At 41.9% G+C, this 27,405-nt stretch overlaps 3 protein-coding genes across 5 annotated transcripts; 2 read left to right on the top strand and 1 right to left on the bottom strand.

Moving 5' to 3' along the window:
• Nucleotides 1–1,229: 1,229 nt before the first annotated feature.
• Nucleotides 1,230–13,425, bottom strand: CCDC137 (coiled-coil domain containing 137). The gene is made up of 6 exons (XM_058172594.1): nucleotides 13,315–13,425; nucleotides 11,464–11,591; nucleotides 10,175–10,370; nucleotides 9,526–9,608; nucleotides 2,912–2,991; nucleotides 1,230–2,628 (listed from the first exon to the last, which is right to left on the bottom strand). The coding sequence occupies exons 1-6, from the start codon at nucleotides 13,383–13,385 to the stop codon at nucleotides 2,404–2,406; spliced, it is 783 nt and encodes a 260-aa protein (XP_058028577.1). The 5' UTR covers nucleotides 13,386–13,425; the 3' UTR covers nucleotides 1,230–2,403.
• A 139-nt stretch (nucleotides 13,426–13,564) lies between these two features.
• On the top strand, nucleotides 13,565–15,719 carry OXLD1 (oxidoreductase like domain containing 1). 3 transcript variants are annotated; one of them, XR_009153433.1, is made up of 2 exons: nucleotides 13,565–13,691; nucleotides 14,909–15,136. XR_009153433.1 is itself a non-coding variant. In XM_058168957.1 (2 exons), the coding sequence occupies exons 1-2, from the start codon at nucleotides 13,620–13,622 to the stop codon at nucleotides 15,578–15,580; spliced, it is 516 nt and encodes a 171-aa protein (XP_058024940.1). In that variant the 5' UTR covers nucleotides 13,581–13,619; the 3' UTR covers nucleotides 15,581–15,719. The 3 variants fall into 3 exon arrangements, 1 of the variants encoding a protein (XP_058024940.1); XR_009153434.1 differs by having other exon boundaries at nucleotides 13,579–13,662; XM_058168957.1 differs by lacking the exon at nucleotides 14,909–15,136 and adding an exon at nucleotides 15,137–15,719 and having other exon boundaries at nucleotides 13,581–13,691.
• A 6,244-nt stretch (nucleotides 15,720–21,963) lies between these two features.
• Nucleotides 21,964–26,914, top strand: PDE6G (phosphodiesterase 6G). Its single transcript, XM_058169436.1, has 3 exons — nucleotides 21,964–23,556; nucleotides 24,347–24,387; nucleotides 26,055–26,914. Exons 1-3 carry the CDS (start codon nucleotides 23,411–23,413, stop codon nucleotides 26,129–26,131), a joined length of 264 nt encoding a protein of 87 aa, XP_058025419.1. The 5' UTR covers nucleotides 21,964–23,410; the 3' UTR covers nucleotides 26,132–26,914.
• The last annotated feature ends 491 nt before the right edge of the window (nucleotides 26,915–27,405 follow it).

The following is a 27,405-nucleotide window of genomic DNA, read 5'->3' as shown; positions in this document are numbered from 1 at the left end:
ATTCTGCAAAATTGCGGCAAGAATTAAGGCCTCGTGCAACCCAGAGCAGCCTCAGATAGGCCACAGGGGCTTGTCAACGGAAAGGGAACCCCACTTGAAGATAAGCAACACCTGGCAGATCCTAGGAAGCACTGGGCCATGGGTGCAATTGTGCTTTGCGGCACAATGCAAGGCAGCCTGTTTGAGGGGCAGCAGAGGTTGAAGTCCAAGTCTTTACTGTAGGCCTAGTTTCGCGCTCTGAGTGCTATTTTTAGGGTAGCCTAGATTGAAGGTGGGGAAAAGAGAGAATGGTTTCTCTTTTATTGGGGTGTGCATATGACATGCCAGCAGTCAGGTTAGATGTTTTCTGAATTTTTACATCCCAAGCCCAAAAGGTTTGCCATCACTGACCTATAAAATACATCCAGAGCAGTGGTGGGATTCAAATTTTTTTACTAACGGTTCTGTGGGCATGGCATGGCATGGCTTGGTGGGCGTGGCTTGGTGGGCGTGGCAGGGGAAAGATACTGTAAAATCTCTATTCCCTCCCCACTCCAGGGGAAGGTTACTGCAAAATCCCCACTTCCTTCCGATCAGCTGGGACTCGGAAGCAGAGAATAGATGGGGGAGGGGCCAGTCAGAGGTGGTATTTACTGGTTCTCCGAACTACCCAAAATTTCCAGAACTGGTCAGAACCTGCTGAATACCACTTCTGACCCAGAGATACCAGAAAACTACAGGCTATGTTTCATTAAAAAAGGTTTTAGTGGAACTTCATCCTGGAACATCAGAAATTGTATTAAAACTACAGATAATTGCAGGGGGAATTACAGGAAATCTAAACAGGACGTTCTCTGTACCACATTCTTCCATTATAAAAGAAAAAAAAAGGTTGCTTCAGAGAAAGAGCTTGCATAAGAAAAGGAATTGCTCACTGCATACAGATCCTGCCATCTACTGTCAAATCTGTGCTGCACCATCCAAAGCCCACACGCCAGTAGTACCTTCATTAGGACCAACCACCCCTCAAGACTCTGCCCAATACAGTATTGATCTTACTGTATTTCTCAACTAAAGATTTTTGATTTCCTCCCTCCTCCAATCAACCAACTATTTCTGCTTTTTATGGACTGTTCATAATTTTGCTACCTCACTTTGCCAGTCACCTTTGCTTTGAGAACCTCATCCTACAAACACACACTTGATTTTATTTTATTTTTGGAAGTCATTTTTCACACCATTTTTAACATAACCCCGGCTTGTAGAGTCAAGAATACAGAGTGATTGTTGCTGGGTACAAAAATGCCGCTTTATTTCTCTATTAAGTTCTTTCATTGGTTTTTGCCAATACATGTTCTTGTTATTGTACAACAGCACCAGGGTTTGGAAGGGAAAGACAAAGACGGTAAAATTGTTTCCCTCTTAAGGTTGTCAAAAATGCTCTGCAAAATAAGCATGTTGCTTCCTCCCCTTCATCTTAAACCTCTGCCAAGGAAGTGTGCCTTCTGCTTTATCCTCTCTTAAGGATTTCCATCCAATCAAAGTTTCTGCTGGTATTCAATGGTGGATGTCCATATAGTAGCTGTACCTGGAGTAGCAATCCCTTTTCTCTTCTGAAAGGAAATCTTTAACAACAGAACCAGCAAAGTACTGTAGCAAGAAGACACATTTGTGTAGATACGTATTTTAATCCAATTCATCTGCCTCCGATAACATCTTGGAGAAAATGGTCCAAGCCCCTCAACACATCTCTGACTTTGATTCAGAAACTGGTAACTAAACTCCAAAGAGGAACCCAGCCTGGATTGTTTTGGTTTTTCCACAAACTTTTTAGACAATCCAGGTATGGGGAAAACACACACCGACTTAAAAAAATTCCAAAAGGAATGCAATGTCCAACTGGAGCAGGGGTCTCCAACCTTGGTCCCTTTAAGATTTGTGGACTTCAACTCCCAGAGTCCCTCAGCCAGCTTTGCTGGCTGAGGGCTCTGGGAGTTGAAGTCCACAAGTCTTAAAGGGACCAAGGTTGGAGACCCCTGAACTGGAGAACAGTTTTCTTCAGCATCAGAAGGAGGCTTATGAGAAACATCAAAATAGATTGGTACTTGAAAACTAGCTGTGATTCTTGTAGTCAATTTGAATTGCTAATCCTTTTGGAAGTAGCGGGTGGAAATGTGAGTGGTTTTTTGTTTTTTTCCATGTTACAAATTCAACAAACTGAGATACAAGAAACACCTTTTAAAGAATTTGGTCTGCTCAGAAAAACAAAGTGTGTAAACTTGTATTGCTGAGCTGTTAATCTGCTTATCAGTGTTGCTGGTTACTCTCACTGGAAGTGGAAAGGAGAAGTAGACTTAGTTGTCGTTCTACAATTGGTTTGTAATGGCATTGTGTTTCTCGGAATGATAGATTCGTTCTGCCAACTCAGGCTGGTTTCTTTAGTTTGTCTATAGCAAGAAAGCTTTCCTTCAACGGCTGCTGCTGCTGCTGTTTCCTTTTCTTTATATCCCGATAAGCTTGGACAACCCGTTCTCTCTCCTCTTGAATGATCCTTTGGCGAGCGAGAGAGGCATGGCCTGATTTTTTAACACTGATTTTCCTGCCAGAGCCCAAAAGAGACGTTAGCAGAAGTTGCTGCCTCTGATCACCCTGGAAGGAAAGAAAAAATAGGTGAAGAATTGTGAAGAGGAAAAATGGATATGGATTGAATCTGAGAGCAATCCCGAAGAGAACCAGCTTTAAGAAGAGGATGTCTAAAAAAACATAAAACCCTAGGAACAGTTAGCTTAACATAATACCGTTTAATACCTATCAGTAACCTATTCTGAGCTGGTGATCAGGTAAATTCCTTCCACAGCAATAACAGATGCTTGTATGGCCACTGGCATAATTAGAAAAGAGAAGTAGAACTTTGCTCAATAAAATGACGTACCTTGTCTTTGATAACGCTCTTTCTGGGTTTTGCTGTAAGCGTGGGAGGCTGTAGAGCAACTTCTCCAAAATTTATTGAGTCTAAAAGGGAATGGAAAGAAGGCAGTTCCAAATCTGATAATTGCAAAGACAATTCCAAAATAATTCAACATGCTTCTTTCATTATTTCTCACCATCAAGCAAATTTTTAGCCAGAAATCCACTCTAGCCATAGCCACCTGTCAAAAGGATTGTATTTATTTAAAACTCTTTTATGGCCACCCATGTTCACACATTAACCACAGGCAGCTAATAACAATAAAAAAAATAAAAACTAAAGCAATCCTGCCACATTACTGCTGGATTGAACAAATTTATATAGCTGCCCAACTCTCAAATGGTGATACCTGGAAGTGTACAACATTAAAAATCCAGTTAAATAAAATTCATATTATACCTCCACTCCCGCATCCTAAAATCAGACTTCATGAAACTTGTGTTGTGATATCACGGTGCCTGACTTTGGCACTTGGGTCAGAATGTTTTATTATGTGCTTTTGTTCTCAGAGATTCTGCCCTTGATTCCCAGTGACCAGCTTGTGACTCCATTATCCATTATACCAGGGTTCTCCAATCTTGGCAACTTTAAGCCTGGAGGACTTCAACTCCCAGAATTCTGGGAGTTGAAGTCCTCCAGGCTTAAAGTTGCCAAGGTTGGAGATCCCTGCACTATACGATCTCTCTTTCATATTGTGCTTTGAAACAAAAGTTGAGCTGCATTGAAACAAAAAGAAACAAGAAGGAATAGAGCAGTCCCATGCCTTTCATACCACTACTCTACTGTATTCTGCAGTAAGCAAGTTTACCAAGCTCCGATACCGATGCAATTGTCTCTTATCTCAGACATCAGCTAAACATAAATCTCACTCCTAGAAAGAAATTGGTTTCTTCATAAAGAAGTGTCAAAATACACAGCACTAACTTTGAAAGGGATGCAGAAGCAAGCATATTCTCTGGCAAGATTAGGCTGATAACCACCTGAAGCACACTAGTGGTTCTCTAAAAAGTTTATTCCCCTTTCAGACAAATTACAAGAAGTGGTTTGCTACATAAGCTGTTTCTGCTCTTCCAGCCATACGCAGGGCTTTATGATGTGCAGCTCCTTTGATCTGCAGAAACCTTGATTAGAATAGATTTTGATTCAGCTGTCCATTTTTTGAGGGGGACAAAAGGATTCAGACTCTTACCAAATAATCAAATCAATCTTATTGGCTAAAGCTATGAACTGGTACTAAGCCCAACAGCCATGGCTTTTTTCTGGCTTGCTTTATTGAGTAACACTTGACACCATAATTTATAAACCATGGCTTTCAGTTTAGCATGCTGGGCAGACTCAGTCAATGGCTGTTTATTCAACACACCATTTAAACCAACCAAAGCTTACTGCAATTTGCAAAGCTAGTATTGTATTGTATTTATTTATTTATATCCTGCCTTTATTATTTTTATAAACAACTCAAGGCAGGAAACACACACAATATTCCTTCCTCCTCCTACTTTCCCCACAATACCTGTGGGATGAATTGGGCTGAGAGAAAGTGCTTGGCCCAAAATCATCCAGTCAGCCTTCATACCTAAGGTGGGACCATGATCTCCTGCTTTCTAGCCTGGTGCCTTAACCATTAGTCCAAACTGGCTTCAGAATATATCAGAATTTTGACAGTCTTTCCCGTATTCAGCCATTTACATACACCATTTCCTCAGAAAAGCTCCATATCTGCTTATAATTAACCACATTGAGGGCTTTAAATGCTTTGTGACCCAAGTTCTTGAAGTAGCTGTCCATGTCATCATGATCATGCACTAAACTCTTCAGAGAAAATCTTTCTCTAAATGCTAACAGGACAGATTCATCACAAAAAGAGAGCTTTTTTTGCAAGTGCTCTTGCTTTGGAAAGCCTTCTGGAACAGGTCTCATTTGATATCGACTTTATTTTCTTTTTTATTCCATATCAAATGCTACATATTTTTGTTTCTTGGTTGGTCAAATCATTATGAAACTTCTTTACTTTATTATTAATCTTTCTTTAAATCTTTGTATGTGGCTGCCACGCAAGGTTGCTTATGGATGTGGAACAGTACATAGATATTTCATAGATTATGTTACTACATCATACTGATAAAATAAATATAACCCCATTCTATACTATTAGCCTTCCCCTCTCTATGGAAGTCAGATTCTCTAAGTCACTGGGTTGCTACAAAACAAGTTCAGGGGCTTATCTAATTCTTTCCTTTTTGGGGGGAATTTTTTTTAAAACAAACCACATACAAAATAGCTTTTTTTGAACCAAATATCAACTAGGTATTTATTTATTTATTTATTTTATTTTATTTTTCAAATTTATATACCGCCCTATCTCCCTAAGGACTCAGGGCGGTTCACAGGCAGTTAAAATACATATAAATACAGATTAAAAACAACAATTAAAAAACTTATTCTATTGCCAAATTTAAAAATAGTATAAATAATAAAAACCCCTTAAAACCCATAACTTTAAAATCTAATCCAGTCCCGCGCAGATGAATAAGTGTGTTTTAAGCTCGCGACGAAAGGTTCGGAGGTCCGGAAGTTGACGAAGTCCTGGAGGGAGTTCGTTCCAGAGGGTGGGAGCCCCCACAGAGAAGGCCCTTCCCCTGGGTGTCGCCAGACGGCACTGCCTAGCTGACGGCACCCTGAGGAGTCCCTCTCTGTGAGAGCGCACGGGTCGGTGAGAGGTATTTGGTAGCAGTAGGCGGTCCCGTAAATAGCCCGGCCCTATGCCATGGAGCGCTTTAAAGATTGTCACCAACACCTTGAAGCGCACCCGGAAGGCCACAGGTAGCCAGTGCAGTCTGCGCAGGATAGGTGTAACACGGGAGCCACGAGGGGCTCCCTCTATCACCCGCGCAGCCGCATTCTGGACTAACTGAAGCCTCCGGATGCCCCTCAAGGGGAGCCCCATGTAGAGAGCATTGCAGTAATCCAGGCGAGACGTCACGAGGGCGTGAGTGACCGTGCATAAGGCATCCCGGTCTAGAAAGGGGCGCAACTGGCGCACCAGGCGAACCTGGTGGAAAGCTCTCCTGGAGACGGCCGTCAAATGGTCTTCAAAAGACAGCCGTTCATCCAGGAGAACGCCCAGATTGCGCACCCTCTCCATCGGGGCCAGTGACTCGCCCCCAACAGTCAGCCGAGGACTCAGCTGACTGTACCGGGATGCCGGCATCCACAGCCACTCTGTCTTGGAGGGATTGAGCCTGAGCCTGTTTCTCCCCATCCAGACCCGTACGGCTTCCAAACACCGGGACAGCACTTCAATAGCTTCATTGGGGTGGCCCGGTGTGGAAAAGTACAGCTGGGTGTCATCAGCGTACAGCTGGTACCTCACCCAGCGGCTTCATATAGATCAGGGGTGTCCAAACTACGGCCCGCGGGTCAGTTTTTATTGGCCCGCAGCAAATTCTGGAAGTATAATTTAATATGGCTCCTCCCCATGGGCGGGGAATAATGAAGGGAGGGGGCAGAGGAGGCGGTGAGCGGGAAAGAGGCTGCTGGCCGTGCCTGCCCCCAGCAGTTCTACCCTCGCCTTCCTCGGGCCGCCTGGCGAGGCTCTTCGCGCCTCCCCATGTCAGACACGCGTGGCAGCAGTGACAGCCATCGAGAAACAGGTGAGGAGGCGGCAAGCGCGAAAGAGGCTGCTGGCCGTGCCCGGCCCAGCAGTTCTATCCTCGCCTTCCTCGGGCAGGGAATAACGAAGGGAGGGGAGGCGGCAAGCGCGAAGAGGCTGCTGGCGTGCCCGCCCAGCAGTTCTATCCTCGCCTTCCTCGGGCAGGGAATAACGAAGGGAGGGGAGGCGGCGGCAAGCGCGAAGAGGCTGCTGGCGTGCCCGCCCAGCAGTTCTATCTCGCCTTCCTCGGGCAGGAATAACGAAGGGAGGGGAGGAGGCGGCGGCAAGCGCGAAGAGGCTGCTGGCGTGCCCGCCCAGCGGTTCTATCTTCGCCTTCCTCGGGCAGGAATAACGAAGGGAGGGGAGGCGGCAAGCGCGAAAGAGGCTGCTGACCGTGCCCGGCCCAGCGGTTCTCTCTTCGCCTTCCTCGGGCAGGGAATAACGAAGGGAGGGGGGGAGGAGGCGGCGGCAAGCGCGAAAGAGGCTGCTGGCCGTGCCCGGCCAGCAGTTCTATCCTCGCCTTCCTCGGGCAGGGAATAATGAAGGGAGCGGGGGAGGAGGCGGCGGCAAGCGCGAAAGAGGCTGCTGGCCGTGCCCGGCCCAGCGGTTCTATCCTCGCCTTCCTCGGGCAGGAATAACGAAGGGAGGGGAGGCGGCGGCAAGCGCGAAGAGGCTGCTGGCTGTGCCCGGCCCAGCGGTTCTATCCTCGCCTTCCTCGGGCAGGAATAATGAAGGAGGGGAGGAGGCGGCGGCAAGCGAAGAGGCTGCTGGCGTGCCCGCCCAGCAGTTCTATCCTCGCCTTCCTCGGGCAGGGAATAATGAAGGAGGGGAGGCGGCGGCAAGCGCGAAGAGGCTGCTGGCCGTGCCCGGCCAGCAGTTCTATCCTCGCCTTCCTCGGGCCGCCTGGTGAGGCTCCTCGCGCCTCCACCCCTTGGGCAGGGAATAACGAAGGAGTTTCAAGTTCATACCAAATACAAAACAAAGCCAAGATCAGGTGTCCAAACTTGGTCTCTTTAAGACTTGTGGACTTCAGTTCCCAGAGTTCCTCAGCCAGCTTTGCTGGCTGAGGACTCTGGGAGTTGAAGTCCACAAGTCTTAAGGGACCAAGTTTGGACACCCCTGGCCAAGATGAATGAATATGAAACATTTTCCCCCCTTAAATGAAGATGATATCCACATATTGTTGCTTTTTAGTAGACTGACTGTATCCATCTGTATTGTAATGTCCCAGGTTTTCAGGCCGCATGCCTTTCTGAATAATTATATTTAAAAATATTACATTAAAAATCAACATAACACAAACACACACGTACACAAACATAGAGATACACATGCACATATATATAACTCACACACATATAGTATACTTAAGCCTAAACTGTGCATAGGGACTACCCAGACGGCTGAAAAAAGTGATTTCTGACAGGTTCTCACACTTTTGACTGGTCCTCACACGTACAACTATCTTTACATTTTGCACCCTATCTTGTAACCGTGGTGAAGAGAAGCAGTTGTGAAATGAGTGATATGGTTGTTAAAAATGCTGCAATGGGCATAAATGTGAGGATGGTCATAAGTGTGAGGACTGGTCAAAAATTACTTTTTTTAGCCCTCTGAGTAGTTTCTATGCCCATAGCCACATCCACTCAGTCACATGAGCAGTTAGCCATGCCCACCAGTCACATGACCACCAAGCCACACCCCAAAATAAGCCACGGCCCCCACCCCGTGGCCCGGGCCTTTGCTTATTTTTCTGTATTTGGCCCTCATTCAAAAAAGTTTGGACACCCCTGATATAGATGTTGAACAGAAGGGGCGAGAGAATCGACCCCTGCGGCACCCCACAAGTGAGGCGCCTCGGGGCCGACCTCTGCCCCCCTGTCAACACCGTCTGCGACCGGTCGGAGAGATAGGAGGAGAACCACCGATAAACGGTGCCTCCCACTCCCAATCCCTCCAACCGGCGCAGCAGTATACCATGGTTGATGGTATCGAAAGCCGCTGAGAGGTCTAATAGGACCAGGACAGATGAACAACCCCTATCCCTGGCCCTCCAGAGATCATCCACCAATATAATATATAATCTATATAATATAGATTATATATTATAGTATATAATCACATCAAATTCAGTTTTCCCCCACCCTCTTATATATTTTTTTCAATATATTCCCCTTCCCCTCTTTTAATTTCCCAATTTAAGCTGCTCTTTAAAAAAAAAAAGAAATTCTAGTCTAACCCTCCATCCCGAATTTAAATCTTTAATCAAATCTATCCCTTTTTTTAATTCCCCTCTTTTATCTCTTCCCATTTATATTAAAACCTTATATTCCCATTTACAAGTTTTTTTTCTTTTCAATCTCAATAGCATCAACATAAATCATTTCTTTACATTTCAATAAACATTTTTAAAATTATTATTCTTAATCTTATACAAAAAAAAGTAGAAAACGGGGGCTTATCTAATTCTATATGAAGTGCTACCCAAAATGTACAGAAAAAGTTGGTAGCCAGATGGAAAGTTTGCTGCAGGGGCTTAGTATGGATGTCTAAATTGTTGGGCCTTTTTGTTTTTTGTTTGCTTGTGTGTGTGTGTGTGTGTGTGTGTGTGTGTGTGTGTACCTGGCTCCTCAACCTAACTTTGCTACAGTAGCTGAGGCCCCTTTGAGTTGTGCATGTATGTGTTCATTGTTACCTGTGTTGTTTTGTTGCTTTGTTCTTATAGTTATAGGGTTTAACTGTACTTTTTTTTACTTCACGGAGTGCCCAAAATTGCTAGGCTTTGGGCTTTGTACTAAATTAGCAAACAAACAAATAAATAAATATCAAAGGAGAAGTTTTTAAAAAATCCATGAAATAGTATCCACAATGATGCAAAAACATTACAAGGCAGTGGCAGTATTTTCTGAGCAAATTATTACCCTACCTTTGAGAAGGTCCTTCTCGAGCATTGCTATTTTCTTCTCCGTTTTTTGCTTACGGATTTTTTCCAGCCTCTTCTTCTGAAATCTAGAGAAATAGGCTTCGTTAAACAAAGGATACAGAAATTTCAGAGCTGTCCATGGGAATGTCAAGAAAGAACCATTCACAGCCGTAAATAAAGAGGCCATAAAGCTCTTCATACAGGGATAAGAACCAATGTATCCTCTAACCAATAAAGGATGTTACACTAAGCATGTAAACTTGGAACCACTTTTAAGTTCCACTGCAGTTTGTAGAGAGTAGTACGGTCTTAACTGACACAGAATCAAAATGAAAAATTAAGATTCCAGACTGAAAGAAATTGCTACTATTAACCAAAAGAACAGGATTTCCTGAAGGATAGAATTCTTACACATTCGTTCTGGAGTTAATTGTAGAGGTCGATAATAACTTTTGAGGCCTAATGGCTAGAGAGATTGACAGTGGTTCAGGAAAATCCTGTATTCAGTCAAATCATAACGGGCCTAAAGTTAGCTTTATGGAATTGTTATGAGGATGAAATAAGGAAAACTGGGTTATCAATGAAAAATTCATCTCAAGGCTTTCGGACTGTAGTACCGCTCCAATTCAAGAGCTGCAAATTCAAACTTAACTCTTTTTTCCTCTGCGACTTTTCTTGGACTTGTATCTCTTTTTCAGGCTCACGCTGTGTCTGGTTTTCAGTGAGAAAGCGCACGTGCTCAATTTCCCGGTCCATACGTCTATCGAATGAGGTCTCCGTCTCCCCTCGCCGTCTCTTGAACTTCGGTACTGGTATGTCACCCATTGACTGAGGCCTCTGCTTATTTGCTGCGAAAAAAATACGGATGTTATAATCTGCCCAACAACTTTCATGGACATTGTAGGAAACGGATAGTGCCCTAACCTAGTCACTGTGCAAATACCAATCCCTAGCTGAGCAAATAAGAGTTATCTGACAATGAAGCAACCTGATATTTAAAAACAATTTTCTAGGATCTGTAGGAAAAGGTATTCTGTTATTAACAAGCCATCTTGGATTTCTCTAGCTGTATAGCACCATTATTTTATGGCCCATGTGCATTATTAGAAGCAACCAAATATAATATTGAACTTATTAATTAGAGATGGTGCCTACTTGCATTGTACCCATGGTTACTAGAGAACCACTTACAGCAAGCACTTGGAGATCTCCAGCCATAAAGGCATATCTGAAATGTTAGTCACAAAAGAAAACGGATTTACAAAAGTATTGTCTGCATTTACTCTGTAACCTGTATTCCCTCCATGTAAACTTAAAAGAGTTGCAACTCTGCAGTACACAAATACAGCATGTTTGTATGCATGTAATACTACTATAAAACAGGGGTGGATTTATTTATCTAATTTATTAGGCTTAGGTTTTGATGATAAGCAGCCTCTTTATTATTTATTTAGAGGGCTGATGGCAAGCTCTGAGGCAAATTGGATAGGCTAAACAAAATGTGTGGTTTGAGTCAATATTTTTGCTTAAATTATTCAGTGTTCTTTCTCTGCAGAAAATTTGTTCATTTGTTTAAAACATTTATTTAACTGCCCATCTTCCAACCAATCCAAAATGGGATTTTCTTTGTGTTTAAAACTGCTTTAAGCTATGTTGGGGCATATCCTAGAGTTTTTCTATATTTTCTTTTCCAAAGCATTGAGAAATTGTTCCACTAATTCTCAGTGCTATAACAGAGAGTTTAGGGGGCAGGACCAAAAGGAGAGTAAGGATCCCATGCAGCTCTGGGGTCCCAGTCTTCCACCCTTCTGATTAAAAATATAAGGCTGACTCCCTCAAACCAGTACCATTCAGGAGAGTTGTCAGGATGACACTTCCCAAGAATTTCTGGCTAGTTGCTTGAACATATACTGAATATCAAATCATAAAACTGCTTTTTACCAGTTTTCTTCTTCTTGCGAGTGGGGTTTTTTAGTTCATTTCGGCTCCTCATGATTTCTCGCAACCGATATGGAATTTCTTGCTGATTCAGGCAATCTGGTTTTGAATTTGCCTTTTTCTTCACATGGCTAAAATTAAAACAAAAGAGAAATGTTGGTACGGCTAACATTATCATTATTATTATTCGTACAGTCAGCCAGATGTTCAGACTGGGTTTGGCATTTTTGTCTACCTATCGAGTCCTTAACCAAGGACCTGGGATAGGCAAATCTGGATATTTGACGGTGTTACAAATATCGTCGCAGGATGGAAGCAATTCCAAGTAAAGCCGCCTTCTGCAATTGACTGATGGCAAACTTGATGCCTATGGTGTTCAAGTGGTGCTCCAGTTGTTTTGGGACCACACCCAAGACACCTATTACTATTGGTACTATCCTTGCTTGTCTTTGCCATAGTCATTCTATTTCTATTTGTAGGTCTTTGCATTTTGTTATCTTCTCCAGTTCTTTCTCTTCTATTCTGCTGTCTCCAGGCATCATCATCATCATTTTATGACAGATGCAAGCATTTGTCTCACATTTTTGTATCATGCTCTGTAATGGAATTTCAACAACCTCATTTAGCAGAATGAATGAGATGATGCTGGAAGCACATATATTAGTCTGAATTAGTACCATAGCCAACCCTATATTTAAAATAGTCTTTCAGTGTTTATCAGGGGTATTCTTCCTACATCACCTTTCAGGTGCTCTCCACATCCTTAGTAGTAGAAAAGCATGTTAATCTACCATAATTTATATAAAATCTTAATATTGCTGGCTAATTATAAATTAGAGCAACCTTCCATAGATTATGATTATTATTATGAATTCAGTTCCCAGAATTCTGAGGCATTATGATAATTGGAAAATTGAAAAATGCTAGTAAGGAAGAGGTTTTATTATTATGGTTGGTTGCATAGTCCGCCAGATGTTTAGATGGGATTTGGCAGTTTTATTCAACTATTGAGTCCTTCCCAAGGACGTGGGATAGGCAGATGTTATTGCCTGAGAGTGTCAAAGTATCATCCCAGGATGTAGATTGTTCCAGATAAAGCTGCCTTTTGAAATCGACTGATGGGGATTTTGTCAATGACAATGGTGTTCCAGGGATGCTCCATATGTTTTGGGATTGCACACAAGGCAATTATTACTATTTGTACTATCTTTGCTTTCTTTTGGCAGTCATTCCACTTCTATTTGCAAGTTCTATTTTGTGGTTTTTCTCCAGTGGCTTCTTTTCTGCTGCCTCTAGGTACTGCCAACACCTATGGTACTACCCAGACTTTTTTTGTCTTTTTTATTGACAATTGATGAGTCTGGGGTCCTGTGTAGCAGGTGTTTATCTATGTATGTTTTAAACTCCAAAGCACTTTTAGCTTCTTCATTTTCTTTTACTCTGCCCGTTTTGGGTTCTCCCCGATTCTTGCATGCAGGCAAAGGGTGTTTTTTTGCAGACATCATTATTCCATTTTCATATATAACTCAAGATACCATTCTTACCTAATATTCCTGCCTCCTATTTTCCCTACAGCAACCCGGGTGAGGTGGGTTGGGCCAAGAGAAAGTGGAGTGGGAGCAAAGAATAAACACGTGCAGAATCAAGCAGTAGCCAGTCAAAATCCCAGTTAGTTCTACATTCACTGGGCAACCTCAAACACGATGGTTACGATTGAGTGATAAGTGAGTTAAGTTGGTAATAAAACTGATCAACCCTACAGGGTTGTTTTACCTGTCACTGACACAGAATAAGCAAAGTGCTCTAAATTGCACATACTCCCACCCCAAAAAAGCTCACCGGATTGATACAGACCTACCACGGGGGAGAAGCCCCTTCCGCGGAGGAACGGAAGCCACAGCAACTTTCTTCTCTTTTTTGCCCATCGCTGCTTCTGACAAACGCACCCACGTGCTCCAGTCGCCCTTGCGGTAGGCACTCTATTCCCCGCCTTCTTCCGGGAGGAGGGGCAATTTCCCCGTCCATCAGCGCTCTCCGATTGGTGAAACTCGCCACTTCTATAGGAAGTTAGGGCCGAATCGAGATCGCTATTGGACGAAGGAGACATCACTCCCGGCAGGCGGCGAAGGAGACAGGGTTGCCCAAAGGCGCCCGGAGAGATGTTGCATTTGGGGGTTTTCTGCTGCCGCCGCGGGTTGGCAGGTAATTTGGCTACATCAGAAGCGGGTCAGGTGAGAACTTTAGCCGGGAGAATTAGTGGGTAAAATCACAGTTTAGCTGCGTTCACACAAAACGCTAAGGGCGGGTTGGTTGTTTACCAAATAAACCAAAGTGGTACATTTTCAATTAAACAAGTCTGTTTATTCTGTTTCAGCCACTATTATGACTTAAATGTCTGATCTTGCCAATGTTTATTTGGAATGCAGTCAAGTTGTCTTCAGTTTACCAGTCCGAGGATCAAAAAGTGCTGTGAAATAATCTTAGTGCTGAGTCAACCTTGGGCCTGGTGGGACTTGAACTTGTAGTAATTGCAAGCAGCTGTGTTAATAACAGACTGCTTAGTCTGTTGAACCACCAGAAGACCCCTTTTGGGTCTTTTGTTTTGATTTTTCAGTGCCTAAGACTCTACTAGTAATAACTATATGAATTGGTTCCATTCCCTATCTCTCTTTAGATATGCCCTTAACTTATTTGTTATATATACTTATATGAAACTTTCTGACACAGTCTATGTTGAGCTGCTAATTTAATTCACATCTGAAGAGGGTTGAGCAAATTTGTGGAAGATATTTATAAGTATCACTAAGTATCAGTGGGTGGTACTAGTTAGAATGGCTAAAGACTTTCTCTAGGATCAGAATGGGATTCTGCTAAATACCATTCACCAGAGGACAGGAAAAGAACAACAGTTTTCCCTTCCAGCTAATTTGGCATTTGTGGGGGGAAAATACTGAACTAAAGAACCAATAAAGTCCTCTCAGCTGCATCCACCAACCCAACCGATTCAATTTACATCCCATCTTTATTATATTTTATAAATAACTCAAGGTGGCGAACATATCCAATACATCTGCCTCTTCCTATTTTTCCTACAACAACAACCCTGTGAAGTGGGTTGGGCTGAGATAGAGTGACTGGCCCAGAGTCACATAAAATGAGGCTATTCAGAGTGTTTCCTGAACTAGACTGTAACATGCATTAAAATCTGTATTGAAGGAAATACTACTCAAAATATATTCTGGAACAAATACTAGCATTCTATATACTATATATTGCTTATAGTATCCATTCAAACATGCATTCCAAAGTCAACTTTCTCATGCCAGGTCAAAATGTTTTAAAATCTCAATCTGCTTAAATGCATAGTTTTCAACGTTCTATGTAAAAGGTCACACATCAGAAAGAAGAGTTGGGATCTCACCAGAACTTGGTTGATTTTTGTTTTCAGAGCATCGTCAAGAGAGTGAAATGCTGTCGCTTACGTATTGAACCAAAAGTCACAAGTGGAACGTAACCCGGATCTTGTAGGCATGATATATTTCCGGATAAATAAGTGAAATTCTGTAGGTCGTACCTTTGCTTGATTTGATTTCAAAGATGGGTTGGATGTCCTAAAAATAAGAGAGAAGAGGGATATAGATGTACTGGGGTTTAATTTTGTTTTTGTTCTTGCCAGAAGTATATATATATGTTTTGGGGCCCTGAGGCTAGTGATACAGCAACACTGGCCCTGCTGAAAAGATCCTGCCATGGGAGGCTGGTAAATGTAGGCTGGCTCCCTGCAGCAGTACTAAGCATTGGACAGCGTTGCTTCTGTGCAGATGCAGAGAGTAGCAATGGCACCCAAAAGTCTGCTTCCCTGAAGGATAAGTCCTGCTCCCAGAAGGAAACTGCTTCTTCAGAGACCCGTTTTGCCACCCCACCAACGCTTCTCCCTCCCACAACGTGTTGTATGAGTGGATGCCACAACTGCGTCTGGATTGCTTATGCAGAAGAGGTTCTGAAATACTACAAGGATGGTGGTGAGCAAGCTTTGGCAGCTGTGGAGAAACATATAGAGGATGAAAACATTAAAATGTTCCTGAAGATGGAAATTAAGTTCCGTATGAAGAAAGACTGACTCTTTTGATCTGATGCACATTTATCACATGGTTTTGGACTACAGGAGACTTTGAAGAGGAAAAGCTAATTATTTATGGTTCCTTCTGTAAGAGATGATATATTTTAATTTATATAAAGAGTTGTAATGACTGTGTCTATTATTGTATTACTGTCTTCTTTTAAATTTTAATCTACTTAAAAACCAGAGGGATGATATTTGGTATGACCTGCTATTTTCATTAACTGGGTTTGTGCTTCACGTGTTTTCGGAATGTCACATTGATCTCATAGATCAGGGGTGTCAAACTTGTGGTGTCACGTCGTCACGTGATATATCGTGACTTTTTTCCCTTTTGCTAAAATGGGGGTGGCGTGGCCAGCACGTGATGCATCTGGCCCGTGGGCCATGAGTTTGACGCCTTTGTCATAGATGGTATTAAACTAAAGGAGTTCTGATTTAAGTGGGCAGCTAGGAACAAATGGGTCCCTTTGTCAAATAAATATGTGCTGAACTTCAGTCCCAACATTTTTAGTAGAAAAGTAGGATCACTCACTGCAGTGAGCTAGTGTTTTTTTCAGTGTGGTTCTAAACAAACTGTAAGCCTTAAAGGCTGGGTTTATACATTATGCTAAGCTAAAAATAAATAGGCCCCATTGTGGTCTTGCATCATGTCTAAACCAGACGTACAAAATATTCCCAAGAGATTGATTTATATATTGACCAGACCTAGCTTTACGTTTGTTAGCGCATCTTTGCCTTCAGATCACAGCCAGGATAACTCCTTTAGGATCCATTCATCTCCTTTCCCCCTCAGCTTGCTGAAATGCAAAAGCTCCTGGGCGAACTTTTAAGTCACTCTGAATAGCTATAAAATGCTTATATTGCTGCTCTGTGGTAAAAAGAAATATCTGTTCCATCTGCCAGCAGGTATGATACTGCAGATTTGAAGGAAAGTATATTCTGAACTTTGCAATTTACCGTGACACTAAGTACCCTCTAGCTCAGGGGTTTCCAACCTTGGCAACTTTAAGCCTGGCGGACTTCAACTCCCAGAATTCCCCAGCTTTGCTTTGCTGGCAGGAGGTTCTAGGAGTTGAAGTCCACCAGGCTTAAAGTTGCCAAAGTTGGAGACCCCTGTTCTAGCTCACAGGAAGACTACTGCAACCAGCTGGTTGACTGGCTGGCCAGTGAGGAGCCAATCTGGCCTCATCTATCATCTAGAGAAGGATCTATTTTTCCATTCTCTTTCCCCTTTCATTTCTATTAGAGTCTGAAAACAGGAGTAGGCTTGTTTTTCATATCTTCACAGCACTTAGAATGTTACGGATATTTTAGGTGAATAATAATGATCGTGTACACTATATCTATGAATCAATTTGGGATTGATTCATAGGCAGGGATCTGCAAACTTGGCTCTTTTAAGACTTGTGGACTTCAACTCCCAGAGTTCCTCAGCCAGCAAAGCTGGGAGTTGAAGTCCACAAGTCTTAAAAGAGCCAAGTTTGCAGACCCCTGGTATAAGGTATTAAAGCACCAGGCTATAAACCAGGAGGTTGTGAATTCTAACCCTACCTTGGAATCAAAGGCAACTGGATGATCATGGGCCAGCCAGAATATTTCTTAGCCTTAGGAAGGAGGTTTTGGCAAACCACTTTCGAAAATCCTTCCCAAGAAAACTGAAGGGTCTAGTCCAGGCAATCACGAAGGAGTCAACACTGATTCAAAGGTGCACAGATACTCATGAAATACACTGTAGACCAGGGGTCTCCAACCTTGACAACTTTAAGACTTGTGGACTTCAACTCCCAGAATTCCTCAGCCAGCTTTGCTAAGGTTGGAGACCCCTGATATAGACTACTTCCAGAGGTTAGTTGTGTTGACCCGCTGTCATGTCTGAATGCAGCTATCTTCTGTATTTTACTTTTACTTAGGGGCACATAGTGCACAATCCCATCATCTGCACTACTCTCCTTTAGCAATCTTGATTTTGATTTTTATGTAGTATTAATGCAATGGCACTTTATATTTATTTCCCATACATGCTGCCTTTTCTCCAAGTTAAGACCTCCGCACAGTATGTGGACAAAGTTTGTACACCCACACTGTGATAATGTGGTATTTGGTTTTTGCTAAGTACAGTTTGTGGATCCAGCGCACTTTGTTGTATCCCACTTTTGGTGAGATGGGAAGCTATGATTGATAGAGTAGAATAGATAGATAAGAGTCTTTTAAGGGTTTAGCATATTTGCAAACTCATCCCTTTAACCAGTGAATCATAACTACACTGAGTGAATCACAAATGTAGGGATGTTGGAAAGATTAGTCTGAGAGTAATTAAACTGAGCTCATTTGATGAGCTTCACAGCTGAGCATGGAACTGAAGTGACTACAGAACTATGCATTACTGTACATTCTAAATGTATATTTATCTTGTGCTTTTGTTTTCTTTCCCTTAATAGTATTATAATAAAATGGATAATTACTGGAACTTGCAAACTCATTATGTGGATATCTTGCTTTTAGCATAGCATGTCAGCAACTTATTCTGTATATGAGTAAAATAGGTGTACCATATTTGGCTTGCAAAATCCAGGTAACCAGTAGATGGCAACAAAGAGAAACAGAAAACCCTACTCTGCTGCCATTGGAAGCTTGCAGTCTGATCTTGTAGCTGAAGTTCAGCAAACTCTTAGTATATCTTACTGCATTTCAATTCAACCATTAAGTCTGCATCCGTGTAAAGTACTTTCCTTTTATAATTTACAAAAGAGAACATCAAATGTTTCGTATTTTATACAGAGGGAAACTGAGAAACTTTCTGCTTGGATGACCTTAGCAGTGAACGTCTGCAGAGCGAATGCCATAGGAAGCAGTGGTGATAAATCTCTTCCTAGTCTTTGGCTATGTCGCAGAGCTTGTTAAACTAGGCTATCAGTAAATGTAATGTGTCATCTGAATTTGATCTATGGGTCAAACTGTGTTCCGGGCAGAGTTGTTTTACAATTAGCTTCCCTCAAAGTTACTTTAACTTATCACCCCAGGATTTACTTGTTGATCAGACATGGATGTGGGGTTTGTGGTTAACCTCTGGACAAAACTCAAGAGGCAGAACATCACATGGAAATGGCACATGGAAAGGTAAGTAAAACAGGACCCAAAAGGAATGGAAGGACATAAATCCTTCTCCTGCCCCTTTCACAGTATCTCTGTTCCATAACACTGAAGCTGTTATTTTTAACTGAACAATAACAAAGAGGAGGCGAGATGTCACCTCTCTCGCTTTAATCGCTGCTTACCAGTGAGTTGTGTGTTTGGTCTTGCATTGCTGTGTCATCGGGTGCCAGATACCCTAGCAAGGACATACTTTATCCATGGTTACTGCCTGATTAGCCACTGTGCAGTCAGGCAGCCCTGGCCTTTATTTATGAAGTCCTTACACCCACTCTATTGTCAGTATTAGACATGGGTGAAAGAATCAAATGGCTTACATTGGCCTCTACTTTTTTCCATAAAGGGTCATTAGTGGAAAATAACTTTGGAAGATCTTAGCTGACAATTGTCGTTGCTATAACTTTGCAGTCAACTGTTTCTTGTTTTTCAGAAGGACTACAAGAAGATCTTATTATGGGGCTGGATTCATGCGACAAACCATTTAAGGTTTAACAAGATGTTTGAACATATCCATTGCAATTGTTAGATAATGACTTACCAGTATATCCAAATGTATTGTAGGAATCCAATGATTGGTGGTTGATTCAGTACACAGTGGTTAAGCCAAGCATAGCTTACTGTTATGTATGAATGAGACAGGCATCTGTTGACTTTTTATAGGCAGTAAAAGAACAAAACCCAAAGTTTGGGTCCTGGATTGTAAAGCAAATGAGGGAGGTGAGTCCTTGCTATCGTGGTTGTCAGTTGCCCTTGACTAAAAAAAAATTAAAAAATAAAAAATCCCCTCACCTTAGCCGAATTTCTACCTTGAATGCTTTAAAGAGTAAGATTCAGACGAAAAGAAAAATCTCCAGGAAACTTAACTGGACTTGTTTCAATTTGTTCAAAGAATCAATTTGATAAGCCAGCAATTTAGCATGACAATCGTTCCTTTTAACTGGAATAATTCTTTGTGATCATATTAACTGTTCTCATTTTTAAAAACTAGAGTATGAGCCCCATTTCAGAATAGAGTTAAATGGGTGGAATGTAGGCATTCTTAACTAGATTGTTTCATGTCTAGTGGAACAAGCTGTCCTTGCAGATTTCTCTGTTTGCTAGAATAACTCTGAGATCTCCCTTCCTAGCTGCTTTCTCTGAAATCTTCAGGGTATAGAAAGCATTACCATGGATTCATTTATAGGGTGCTAGAAGTGGGTCTGGGAGTTTTTTGTCTCTAAAATCAACAGAGGCAAATATTTAAAAGTTATCCCAGTAACAGTGCTTAAAAATATTTTTGTTGTATTATTTAAACATTTAAAAATAGTTCGAATTTTAAAATGTGGTATATAGAAAATATACAAGCCATCCTCGACATACAACCATTTGCTTAATGACTGTTTAACAACAATGCTAAAAGTGACTTATAACTGGTCCTCACACTTAACAGGGCCGCGGTGTGGCTCAGGCTGTAAGAAGCCTGTTATTAAACACAGCTGCCTGCAATTACTGCAGGTTCTAGTCCCACCAGGCCCAAGGTTGACTCAGCCTTCCATCCTTTATAAGGTAGGTAAAATGAGGACCCAGATTGTTGGGGGGGCAATAAGTTGACTTTGTATATAAATATACAAATAGAATGAGACTATTGCCTTACACAATGTAAGCCGCCCTGAGTCTTCCGAGAAGGGCGGGATATAAATGTAAATAAATTAAAAAAAACACTGTCGCAGCATCCCTGTCATCAATGATCAAAATTTGGCTGCTTGGCAACTAGTACGCATTTACAATATTTGAAGCATCTTCTATCTAGAGGGTCATGGCGATTATGATTCCCAGGAGGCTTCCAACAAGCAAGGTCAATAGGGGAAACGGCATTCACTTAACAACCCCTGGCAAAACGCTCATAAAACTGGGGGCAACTCACTCTAACTGTATCGCTTAGTGACAGAAGTTCCAGTTCCATTTGTGTTTGTAAGTCAGTGACTGCTTATATGGCTACTTCCTTACTCTAACCTAAGCACACAAACTATAAACAACGTATCTATAAACTAGGGATGATACTGGATTAAAAACAAGAGTCATAAACCTATTATGAGGAATATAATACCTTGTAACATCTCTGAACCCTCCAGAACAAGCTTTGACCAACTACAGATACATATTATAAAGGCTGACTCATACAGACCTGCTATATCATCATTAAGACTTGCGATAGGGATTTCAGTGGGTGCATCTTTTAACTTCTGGTAAGTAACCAAAAGTTTGTCTCAGTTTTTAGTCACCAGCCAATTTATTCCACCTACTTTCCAGCTGTTACATTCTTCTGGAGCTAGTTGTGGTTGTGTTTCATCTGCAAGGAAGAGACCCAGGTGGGTGGTTTTTAAACAAAGCCAGTTTGGGTAATTGACCATTTCTGACTATCTTTTCTCCTAGGATAATGAATGTATTGTGCAATTTAAATGAGGCTAAATGCAAGTCTAAGTGCAAATGAGACTGAAGTTCCATGGAAGAATTAGGAGTTCAGCTATTAAAGCTTCTACAGACTTTGGTAGCACGAGAAGAGGATCTTGGTTAGCCACAAAAAGCAATTAAAATAGTGGGCGCTGGTTATATTCATGGATGTGAGACAAACAGCTAAGTTTGCAAAGTGTTGAAAAGTTTCTAGGAAAAAGGTGTAAATGTAAGCTTTTGTGAAGGTAGTGCAGGTAGATTGGAGATATGTGTGTCTGTATCTGTATGTGTGTTCTTGGCCCAGATGGAAGATGGAAGGCAAATTCTTCTGAATAGAATAGAATAGAATAGAATAGAATAGAATAGAATAGAATAGAATAGAATAGAATAGAATAGAACAGAATAGAATTCTTTATTGGCCAAGTGTGATTGGACACACAAGAAATTTGTCTTGGTGCATATGCTCTCAGTGTACATAAAAGTTACATTCATCAAGAATCATAAGGTATAATACTTAATGATAATCGTAGGGTACAAATAAGCAAATCAGGAAACAATATCTATATAAATCGTAAGGATACAAGCAAGAAAGTTTCAGTCATACATTCCTAAATGGGAGGAGATGGGTGAAAGGAACGATGAGAAGATTAATAGTAATAGTAGTGCAGACTTAGTAACTAGTTTGACAGCGTTGAGGGAATTATTTGTTTAGCAGAGTGATGGCTTTCAGGAAAAAACTGTTCTTGTGTCTAGTTGTTCTGGTGTGCAGTGCTTTTATAGCGTCGTTTTGAGGGTAGGAGTTGAAACAGTTTATGTCCCGGATGTGAGGGATCTGTAAATACTTTCACAGCCCTCTTTTTGACTCGTGCAGTATACAGGCCCTCAATGGACGGCAGGTTGATAGCAATTGTTTTTTCATATTTGCCAGATGAATTGTTGGAATCCATGATTTCTGGCATTTTACCCTGAAAAGGTAACATTGCTTTTGCAGGACTGAATTTATCAGGATGGGTGACAGAACAGCTTTGAGAAAATTAATAAGAGCTGATGAAACAAACCAAGAAAATCCTTTTCCATCCTGGGAACAAGCCTAAAACTACTTTAGGGGGAGTGGAGCACTCTAATCAGATTAGCATCTTTTCAGGGATTTGAATATGAACCTGAGAAATGTCACCCTGGATGAGACTAATGTTGTTTTATCCCATTGTTCTATCTGGACGGCAGCCAATAACCGGTGCTAAATTGCCCAAAGTAAAACCCCTGGATCTGCTGAGGATGTGTCTCTGCACCAAAGCAAATGCAAGGATTCATCAAACCCAGTCTTCCTCCAGAATGGTGCCCAATAGCGCACATCACACACACACACATACACCCCTCTGTCAGCTGCCAGTATTGTGCCTGGCAAGTGGACTGTCTGCACAGTGATTTTCAGTAACAAGTTTAGCATGGAGCTCTGGGGAAATATTCTTCTACTGTAGTATCTTACTGTTTTGTTCCCCTCATTTCTAGTGATGGAAACAGAAAGTATTAGGTGATTGCAACGCAACAAGCAAATGCTCAAGCAAACCAGATCTTAGCAGTGCCAAGGAAAGAAACCAGATATTTTCTGGATCGCAGCCTGATATTTTCCAATTGGCTCTAAAAATTTAGTGTTTTCAGAAGAACTGGTACTTCAGCCTTAGAGTTGCATAAATAGACCCCCTCCCCCCACAACCAAAGTATGTACATCAGACCTTCCTAGTCACATAATTAAAGCAGTACATCACCTGAAAGCATCTCCCACAGGGACAGATCCTATGAAGTAGGGACGATTATGCAATTAATTGTTATTTCATTACGTAATCTTAGTGCATGGTTAAATGAACTTCTCTGTTGATTTCTTTTGTCCAGGTCTTAGAATCATTGAAATCCTTGAGTCCAACCTTCTGATTAGCGCAGGAGTCCAATTTAAAACATCGCAGGTGGATAGTTGCTTAGCTTCTCCTTCAACACATTCAGTGGATGAAATGAATGACATCCATCACCTCTCAGTTGATTTGCTCTGACTGTTCTGATGTTTAAGTGGGTTTGCCTTCTAGCAATATATTCCCTGAGGAAATGCAAACAGAGTTTATCGGTGACATATTTCAACTGCATCTAATGATAGACTCCACGATTATTTTTTATTTTTATTTTTTATCTAACAGATTAAAACCCACCAGACTCAGGAGGGCTTTTGTTCAAAAGTGACATTCTTTCATCCCAGCCATGAACCTTGAAGTTCCGAAACCAGAATTCAAATCTGCCACCAGGGTGACTGGGGGGCCTGTCACTCCTAGGAAAGGCCCTCCCAAATTCAAACAGAGACAAACCCGGCAGTTCAAGAGCAAGCCACCGAAGAAAGGTGTTCAAGGGTGAGATACAAAGCGTTATTTTGGAGGAAGAAGGGAGTTCACTTTCTTTTAAATCAAAGCTGCCCAATTTGAGTTCCAGTCCCAACTGGCCCTTCAAAGCCACAATCTGACTTCCAGGGGGCATACCCACAACTGCCATTCAATTGTAATGTTTAAAGCATGATAGAAAAGAAACACATACAGGTAGTCCTGGGCTTTTAACCTTTTAAGTGTTCGAAATTACAACAGTACTGAAAAAAGTGGCTTATGACCAGTTTTCACACTTACAACTGCTGCAGCATCACCACAGTCACATGATCAAAATTTGGGCTCTTGGCAAGTGGCATGTATTTATGACAGTTGCACTGTCCCTATTTGTAACCTTCCCAGCCAGCTTGTGACAAGCAAAGTCAATAGGGAAGCCAGATTCGCTTAATGATCACATGATTCACTTAACAACTTCAGTGATTTTGTTTAGTAACTGTGGCAAAAAAAAGGTCATAAAATGGGGCAAAGCTCACTCAGCAACGGCCTTGCTTAGCAATGGAAATTTTGGGTCCAATTGTGGTCATAAATCAAGGACTACCTGTGCATATTGCTTAGATATCTGTATGGGTATTTCCCCACAGTGTAGCTGCAGACCGGTTCCTGAACTCCCTTAACATTATTTCTATAATTCTCTTCTGTCAAAAAGAATAGCTTTTTTTACTCACCCAACTTACGTGCAACTGAATAAAGAGGTAATATTTCCACGAAGTGATCGTGTGTGGAAGCCAACTTTTTAGGAACATAGTTTCTTTTTCTTTTGCAGGTTTGGTGATGACATTCCTGGCATGGAAGGCTTGGGAACAGGTATGAAGGGTCAATTGATTACCATTAACTGAAGTGCTGAAGTGAGAAAATCAGGCTTCTGCAGGTTCCTTGCAGTTTATCCTTCTCCACATTGCTATCGGCAGGTCCAGCTGTTTTCAGCCACGGATGGGATATTTTGGGCAACGTCACAACTCACACTGAAACTTTTCTACTGTTAGTGGCTTGCTTCCTTCATCTACATTTACTGAATTCCCTCAGTAAACTGTGAATTCGTTCCTGTAATTTTACTCCCTTATTATATTTTGGCAGTTATATTTCTGCTCTTTTTTTATAGAGCAGTCTCTGGGCGGGTTGCATAAAAGGAATATAATTCACAACGGATATTTACCAATTTGTTTTAGGAAGGATCAACCCTAGAACCTGCTCTCAAAAATAGGGAAATACTATCTAGTAGGCAGATCTGGGCAGAGGCAACACAGTTCCACCAACTTCTCTGAACTGATTTGTATGATTATTGGTAGCAGCTCCAGACCAGCAGGTGCAAAATGGCCAGTTTCAGCCAGATTGCATTCATGGGTGTCCCCATATTTTCTTCTCAGGAGTTCCTTTTTTCATCCCAGATTGCAACAGGAGCATCATATTTATCCAACTGTAAGTGGTCCTTGCACAGAAATTGGCTTCTGGGGGGACATTAGGAAGGGGGACAGGGAAGTAAAAGGCTTCAAAAAGTACCTGAGATTCTTTTACTCTTGATTATCAGACAGTAATGAGTTTTGGCAGAGAGGATGTGTGTACCTAGCACAGAAGATCCACCCGGATGAAGTCTAGCAGCACTAAGCTGCATGTGACATGTCTTTTTTTTTAAAAATCAAACTTTTTATTTGTAACAGTGTAAAGGGGCCAGACATCATGCTGAAGTATGATTTTTATTTTGCAATAACTTGTAGAGACAAACGGTGCTCCAAAAGCTGTTTTGGCATGTGTGAGAGCGCAAAAGTAGCACCTCTCTGAAAACCTTGTTGCAGCCCGACAAGTGCTGTGTTTGTGCTTTTGCATGCTTAAGTATCTTTTGGAGGCTGGATCGAAAGCGTTGTGTAGACCTAGGAATACTATAAGCATCTTCCTGGCTATGATTCAATTCCAAAATTGCTATCAGAGGCTCAGAAACCTCTGGTATTCTTTTCTTCACATAAATTCCTATAAAAGGACTTTCTTTGCAGCTGGGTTTTATGCCACACAGTAAGCTATGCTTCACTTAAGCACTGTTAGTGAATAAACCAAAATTTGATGGATTCACACAATCCATGAGTCACGATTACACATTAAGCTTCAATGCACATGAACAAAGTCTGTGTCTTCAAGAGGTCCGAATAAATCTGTCTGCTTTCTAAAATGTCCTTATTTATTTGGCTGGGGATAACTGTTGTAGCCCATTTGGTCCTCTATCCTTTTGAATGGCTATATGGAAGTATTGCATTGTCATATGTATGTAACATCTGCATTGATTCTTTGATCAGATGGCAAAAAGTTGACTGTAGCCCTCAGTACCATTATTCCAAAGGACTCAAAGACTAATCATGATCCCATTCCATTGTCTGATTTGTCAAACACCTTACAAGCTTTGAAGACATGTTCATGTCATCAGAAAGTTAATGCTGGCAAGAAGTAATAAGGGTTGAATTGATGTGGGCTCTCCTCTCTTTCAGATATCACTGTGATCTGTCCCTGGGAAGCTTTCAGCCACCTGGAGCTGCATGAACTGGCACAATATGGTATCATTTGAAGATGTAGAAGCCAGAAATAGGCCGAATATATGCCTTTCATTCAGCAAGCAAGAACAGTTCATGAGCATTCACATTCCTAGCTCTGCAAATTCACTCTCCCAGTAGCAGCCTGTTGGGCCCTATAGCAATTGCTCACTAAAATAAAATCCAAGTGAATAAATCTTAGGCTTGGTTTCATACTATGGTTCCTGCAAGGATTTCCTCCCCTCCAATTAAACATTTGCAAAAAAAAAAAGTCACAATGAACCAGAGAAATGACTTCCTTTTATACGCAGTAATGTTGTGTCTTGCCCGCCCTCAGAGCAGCCAGGGCCTTCTTATCTGCTCCCGAACACGGAGGAATGTATGCCTCCCGGCCCCAGTCCTGGCTCCATGCCCAGACAAACTGCAGAAGAAGGAGCACCTCCCTGCCCCAGCCCTGACTCCATGCCCAGGCAAACGGAGCAGCTAGACCCCTCCCCCTCCTCCACAGCATGTGAGCCTGAGGAGGGTTTATTACCAACAGCTGATTGGAGTGATCCTCGCATCAGAAGATTGGATAGGCGGAGGCAACAGAAGGAAGGGAGGGGCAGGCCTTAATGAGTGCTAAGTCATGGAGCCACACCCCATGGCCTATATAAAGGATCTGCTTTCTGGCAGTCTCTGAGTCAGGCAAAAGTCGAACTTATCTTGCTGAAGTCACTTACTGGTCTCCTGCCTGCTCTGAGGACTTTGCTAGGACTTTGGGCAGAGCTGCAGAGGCAAGCCTGATTCGGATTTCCCTGACCCGGCCGTCAGCGGAGGAGTGGGACACGACAAGTAAAATCCCACATTTTACAAGTCCATCATTTCCTTCTAGTCTGTTTTTTAAATCCTAGTGTTTTTTCCCCATATATGCAGCATCCCTTTTTTTTTCTAGGTCATCTGAGTGTCCATTGGTTGTAACAGGAATTGACTGTTTGTTGCCGAAACCAGATATCATGGGTTGAGAGAGAGTGACTGAACCAAAATCACCCAGCTGGCTTTCATGCCTAAAATGGGACTAGAACTCTCACTTTCCTAATTTCTAGCTTGGTGTTTTAACCACTAAACAAAACTGGTCTATTTTCCTTCTGACTGTCCCTTGGATCATAAAAAATTTAAGCAGTAGCTGAAAGCTACTAACTGAAAACTACTGTAATATTCCTTGCTCAGGTAAGATGTCAGTAATTGAAGGTCCAGGAGATGGACTGCAGTGATGCACCTTTAAGATTTAAAATAAATCTGTATAATTATAGGTTTACATTTGCACGAA

This window comes from Ahaetulla prasina, chromosome 2 (genome assembly GCF_028640845.1).
Source record: "Ahaetulla prasina isolate Xishuangbanna chromosome 2, ASM2864084v1, whole genome shotgun sequence".
NCBI classification, from domain to species: domain Eukaryota; kingdom Metazoa; phylum Chordata; class Lepidosauria; order Squamata; family Colubridae; genus Ahaetulla; species Ahaetulla prasina.
This window is presented reverse-complemented; position numbering and strand designations above follow the sequence as displayed.